Source organism: Acyrthosiphon pisum, chromosome A2 (assembly GCF_005508785.2).
Source record: "Acyrthosiphon pisum isolate AL4f chromosome A2, pea_aphid_22Mar2018_4r6ur, whole genome shotgun sequence".
NCBI lineage: Eukaryota > Metazoa > Arthropoda > Insecta > Hemiptera > Aphididae > Acyrthosiphon > Acyrthosiphon pisum.
The window spans coordinates 78,065,606-78,072,109 of NC_042495.1; the positions used below are offsets into that span (position 1 = coordinate 78,065,606).

Here is a 6,504-nt window from a genome sequence, read left to right on the forward strand (position 1 = left end):
TGATGTATATCGCGTTATAAGTACCTAATAGATATTATGATATGATTAATTTGGAATTTATTATAGATACCTATTATTGGTCAATTTTTTTTTTAATACCATAGATAAGTATATAAGATAACTTATACTTAGACTGACATACCGTCTCCGCTCAGAATCGTTTTTCTTATACAGTGATATTATATCATTGAATTCAAATTTAATACCATCCATTATACAGTGACCCACTTGTAACCTACTGTACAGCAGAGCGACATCCACTTATCCACCTTTTTTAAATATTATAAACTATAATAATTAATAAAACATTTAAATGATTGTCTATATACCTAGTTAAAAGAACAACTGATTAAAGATAAACAAAGTATGTCTGATCTTATGAATAAAATCGAAGAGGACGCAGATCGGGAAGTACTGGAGAAAAAGGCTGACTTTGTGAATAAATTGAGAGAATTGAAAAAAATGAATTTAAATCTTAGAGGCGAACTTGGATCATACAAGATGAAAGCTAAAGCGTGCGTAACTTTTAGGTTAAAATTCTGCGGTGCTCGAAATGGACTGGAATAGTGTTCTAGATTATTAGTCTTTACGTCCGTTTCTGTTGGATATAATATAATTTAAAATTTAAGAGTTCAGGTTCGTAAAAATATTAATTATTCAAAAAATATATTAAAAGTATAAGCATGAAATTATATTTCGTAGCCTGTAATCTGTATTGTCTTATAATAATTAACTACAATGATATAAAAAAATAGAGTAGGTGTCTACATTTTAGTTACGATCTATGACTAAAAATGTTTCAAAGCCTATAAGCTGCGATTTTATGCATCAATATTATGTTGGCCCTTCACTAGCCGAATTCAATCCTGAAAAATAATATGTTCGCACATGGTCACTTAAAAGTAGGCCACCATTCGTCTATAATAATGACACTAAGATGCGAAAAAATACGAAGCTATGTGAAAATTATTACGAACATAGAACCGTTAAAGTGTTTAACATATACTCTGTATGCGATCCGATTCAAAACATTTTCCATTTCGAGCACTGTGTATAATAATATTGAAATAGTTACTTAATTGTTTTAATGATTAATTTATGCCAAATTATAATACAATGTATAATGTATAATATTATAATGTATCAATGTCGATTTAATAGAGCGTCGAAGGAAGCAGAAGACTTGGGCGGTCTACTTGAAAAATACGAAGAGGATATAGCTCAGCTGAAAGTATCAGTCAAGATCGAAGAACAGACCATCTTAGGACTTAAGAAGCAAATACAAGTTCGTGACGATATTATAGAACAAAAAGAATCGCGGATTTTTGAAGAGAAACTTAAAATGAAAGATATAGAAAAACAATTGTTGCTGACGAAAGAAAATGTTAGTGAACTAGAACAAACGGTCGAGCCGTTAATAATGGAAATTCAAGAAAAAAAAAAAAACTATTGAAGACGTGAGTTTGTATTCATATGTACCAGGTACCTTTATATAGTAATAAATAATAATATTATAAACATTACGTCATTATATTATACTTACCAGTCTTTACACTTAACACAATACATATTTTTTTTGAAAATTGGTTTAATGCCTATACAGGTGCGAGTGTGGAATGCATATTGACTACAGTACAAGTTAAAGTCTAATATACAAGGTGATTCAAAATGTATAGTACATTAATATACTATTACTATACCTATTATTGTAACATAAATTTTGAATCACGCCGTATATACAATATACATAATAATAGTCAGTCGCAAATCCATTAAAATTTGTCGGGGACTAACTACATTTTTAACATAAATTTAAGTGGGATGGCATCGAACCCACACATCTAAAAGACTGTATATTTTTTGGAGGGGGGTGAGCCCTCCTATCATCCATTATATATGCGCCTATGAACCCACTGATAATTATAATTATAACAAGTTTATAATAACTATTATTATTACCTATGTAATATGCTAATTATATATTATAACGTCAGATATTGGCGATGAAAATATGTATAATCCTATGGTGGATAGTATTAAATCCGAATAATTATTGTTGTCATTGTGACGGGATGCAAAGGACAGATGGAATCGGAAATGTTAGGTATGGCAGCAGTGGTAAAACAGATGCAATTACGCTTATCCGAACAGCGTGACCGATTAAAGGCGTGTGGTCTGGAGCTCGATAAAAAAGAACAGACAATCCGTGACGTCAACCGAATTGTAAAAAACATTCAAGTTGATATCCACTCCGCCAGTGAACATTATCAAAATTCGGCAAAGCTAAAAGACGCAGTTAAAGTGAGTAGACGAGATTGGAATTTTTTTTCCTGTTTTTGTAAGAAGTTAGGCAATAAAAAGCAATATTTATGTCATGCACGAATGTCTGCGTGTACCCAAATAAAATGAGATACCAAATAGAAAAAATATATAATACCAAACGTTCATTGTATGCTGCACTGAAATTTGTTTTAAACCCAGTTCGGTGTAACAAATGTCAAATACAGTTAATATAATATATTAATGAGTAAAGAATAAGTGACTGTTATATTGTATTAAGTTAAGTTATGGTTCATAATTCATATTAATTTGTCATCCACTGATATGAAATTCAACTGGCACCCTCGGATTTGTAAATATGATTTCAGCGTCCCAGTGGCGTAATATGGTCGTGTTCGTGTGGGGTATTAAAACATTTACACCCCCCCCCCCCCGCCCCGCCATTAAATACCAACAAAAAGAAATATGTTGGTTTATATCATAATAACCTCTCAGTCCAACCATCGTGACCTGTAATTTGTATAATGTAAGTATTAAGTAGTTAGGTAATAGGTATTAAGAAGGTTTTAATACATAGGCACATACGTTAAAATAATTAATTACATACTATTTAATAACGTTTTAAGACGTACTTTTTAGAGTAGATTCGTGGAATAATCTGCGTATGCATAATATACACTAAAATCTAAATCACTAACTTCAAAATGTTATGACCTTGGAACTAAGTCAGAATGAAAAATTCTGATCGCACCATTGTGCTAAACTTATTAAAATATATACGTATAGGTTGCCGAAAAAAATTCTCAAAATCTAAACTGCATTATTTCAATATACTTGTGCAATATTGCAATTATAATGATTTGTTTTTATTGCGAAGTAATATTATCTAAGTTACAACTACTATAGGGGATTTGGTAGTGAGGAAAAAAAAAGCGAACGGGCGGCCGTACGAACGCGAACGCGTATATGTCCGTGTGCGCAGCCGTGGATTGTCGTAGCTATATTTTGTAAACGGCTATGGGTTGTGGGCGGCCACGTGTATAACATACCAAAAGTTATCCCCCCTTTTTTTTGATTTAAGTATATCTCGGTCTGGTTTCAACATGGGTACCCCGTTTTACCACGAAAAATTTTGTCATTAGACCCTCTGAAAAGCCCCCACACAGTCGGGGTACTTTTGACCCCCCCCCCCTTCAAAGTTATTTTGGAAAAACTCGAGATGTCGGTTTCTGAAACTCAAGCTTTCTTATAGTATGTAGGTCGGTGATGAAATTCGGCGTCTTGTGTCGAGACTGTACGAGACGTTTTTCCCCGTCTTCCGGAGCCCCGAAAGTTCAAAATTTGCGTTTTTCGGGGTGTTTCTGCACGGACACTTTTTTTTCGGCACGTAGAGCCGTTTTTGTAGTCGAGCCTTATAGAGGGCTTTGTGCTGTATCGATTGGAACCGATATCAACGTTATTCGACTTTTGGTTAGGGAGCTATGATTTATATAGTGTTTTTTGTGTTTTAAACAACTATATTAAATGAAATAATTTAATGAAGAGAAAAAAATTATTTACGATACATCGATATTCGATAATGTTCAGTCGCAAATGTAGGTACGTTTCGTATCTCAGTTATCATATGCCAATCATAACTACTTTACCGATTGAGCAAAAATGATAATCGATCATGAGAATAAAAAAATAAAAAAAGGTGGGTAAGTGGATGTCGCTCTGCTGTACAGTAGGTTACAAGTGCAGGGTCACTGTATAATGGACAGTATTAAATTTGAATTCAATGATATAATATCACTGTATAAGAAAAACGATTCTGAGCGGAGACGGTATGTCAGTCTAAGTATAAGGTATCTTATATACTTATCTATGGTATTAAAAAAAAAATTGACCAATAATAGGTATCTATAATAAATTCCAAATTAATCATATCACAATATCCATTAGGTACTTATAAGTGTTATAACGCGTTATACATCAACAACAAATCGTGGTACTATCATAGATATATAATAGTATACTTTAGAAGTTTCAATAATATACAATCACAAAAATAAAGGTGGGTAAGTGGATGTCGCTCTGCTGTACATAACATAACATTGAATTGAGTCCCGCAAATACTTTTGGGTTATCGGAGTTGAGTCCGAGCAATATTTTCAGGTTATTCGAGTTGAGTCCCTTAAGCCAATTAGCGTTACCCAGAAGACACCATGTGGGGGTTGACTGAGTAGTCTCCCAAAAAATGTGTGTTTGTATTTTTTTAATCATAATAATAATAAGTATAAAGAGTTAATAAGCTAAAAAATATTAAAAATAATAATTATTATGTATAATTGTATAGGTACACTTTTTGTGTAATATAATAATGTTAATTATTAAATAGTTTTTTTTTTAATCATATAATAATAATAATAAGTATAAAGAAATTATGCTAACTCATAATTGAAAATTGGTTCAATTTGGTGGGGGGCTTAAGCCCTGACTATTTATACATTGAAAAAATCTGTGGGTACTAATGTTGAACAACGATTATTATTAGTATCTTAAAATTTAACACAACGTTTTAATGGTATTTATAAATTATAAGTATACAAGTATATTATATCTATGTTATTCCCTAAATATTTAAATAAAAATATCGAACATGTTAAACATTAATAATACATATGTTTTATTTATTATTTATTATATATTATCTAAACGGACTCAATTCAAAATATTAAGATAATACCGTAGAACGGGGTGAAGTGGACCAGTTTTTGGTATATTTCTTAAGATTCCGAAGAATCTATTTGATCAAAACGATTGAAACGTGGAATATATAATCTATACGTATGAATAGGTACAACTACCTATTCATGATTTTTTAGCTTATTAACTCTTTATACTTATTATTATTATGATTAAAAAAATATAAACACACATTTTTTGGGAGACTACTCAGTCAACCCCCACATGGTATCTTCTGGGTAACGCTAATTGGCTTAAGGGACTCAACTCGAATAACCTGAAAATATTGCTCGGACTCAACTCCGATAACCCAAAAGTATTTGTGGGACTCAATTCAATATTTGGGACTCAATTCAATGTTATCCTTCAAAAATATTAAGATAATACCCTGGACTCAATTCAAACACATAAAAGTAGCATGGACTCAATTCAATATCACCGCAGTAGGTTACAAGTGGGTCACTGTATAATGGATAGTATTAAATTTGAATTCAATGATATAATATCACTGTATAAGAAAAACGATTCTGAGTGGAGACGGTTTGTCAGTCTAGGTATTAAAAAAAAATTGACCTATAATAGGTATCAATAATAAATTCCAAATTAATCATATCACAATATCAATCAGGTAACGCGTTATACATCGACAACAAACCGTGGTACTATCATAGATATATAATAGTATACTTTAGAAGTTTCAAGTAACCACAAATAATATTATACAATCATTACAATCACAACAAAATAACTAAAATAGTTATTCCAGGTTTTAGATTCTAAGTGGAACGATGTGTTTTTTTTTTTTATTTTTTATTTTTTAAATTTTTTTTTGTGTCTGTCATCACCTTTTAGGACAGTAAAAGTGCTTGGATTTTCTTCAACAGTACCTTTTCTGATAGGAAAGTGAATCAAGTTGGTACTTTGGGGGGTCAAAAGTAGGAAAAAAGGAAAAACGGGAATTTTTACGCAAAATCTGTTTTGAGAAAATTGATTTTGGTTTTTGGTGTAACTTTAAAACGAATGACTGTAGATACATGCAATTTTCACTGGTTGTTTATATTTCCATTTTCTATACATGATAAATTTTTCAAAATATTTTGATTTGTTTTGAGCTGTTTACGGACAATTTCAGTTTCCAATTTAATTAGTTTTTTTTCTATGAATGTCAATAAAACTTTATTTGTTGAGTAAAAATACTTGAAAATTTAATGCAAGGCACCTACTATATTGTTACAATGACATTTGAAAAATATTAAAAATCCTTAGTCAGTTTTTTTTTATTAGCATTTAAAGTTCAAAAATTGACAAAATATGGAAAAATCACGAAAATTACCTAATTATGTTGAGTTGATATTTCGTAAAAATTTTTCTTTTTAGAACTAAGATTTTAAAATGTAATACAAGATTCCATATAGGATAATCTACCTTTATCAAAAAAAAATGTCTATAAGAAACTCAAATTAAATTTTTATGAGCGTTTGAAATTCATATTTTTAC

At 30.8% G+C, this 6,504-nt stretch overlaps 2 protein-coding genes across 2 annotated transcripts in view; both read left to right on the top strand.

Annotated features, from left to right (window-relative positions):
• Positions 1 to 339: 339 nt before the first annotated feature.
• On the top strand, positions 340 to 2,119 carry LOC100573575 (cilia- and flagella-associated protein 57-like). Its single transcript, XM_029489735.1, has 3 exons — positions 340 to 515; positions 1,162 to 1,457; positions 2,086 to 2,119. The coding sequence occupies exons 1-2, from the start codon at positions 367 to 369 to the stop codon at positions 1,451 to 1,453; spliced, it is 441 nt and encodes a 146-aa protein (XP_029345595.1). The 5' UTR covers positions 340 to 366; the 3' UTR covers positions 1,454 to 1,457; positions 2,086 to 2,119.
• LOC115032994 (cilia- and flagella-associated protein 57-like) overlaps positions 1,869 to 6,504 on the top strand; it is a 6,665-nt gene continuing 2,029 nt past the window's right edge. Inside the window, exon 1 of the mRNA XM_003245206.4 lies at positions 1,869 to 2,301. Coding sequence (XP_003245254.1) covers positions 2,086 to 2,301 — 216 coding nt within the window. The 5' untranslated portion in view covers positions 1,869 to 2,085. The remainder of the gene's footprint in view (positions 2,302 to 6,504) is intronic.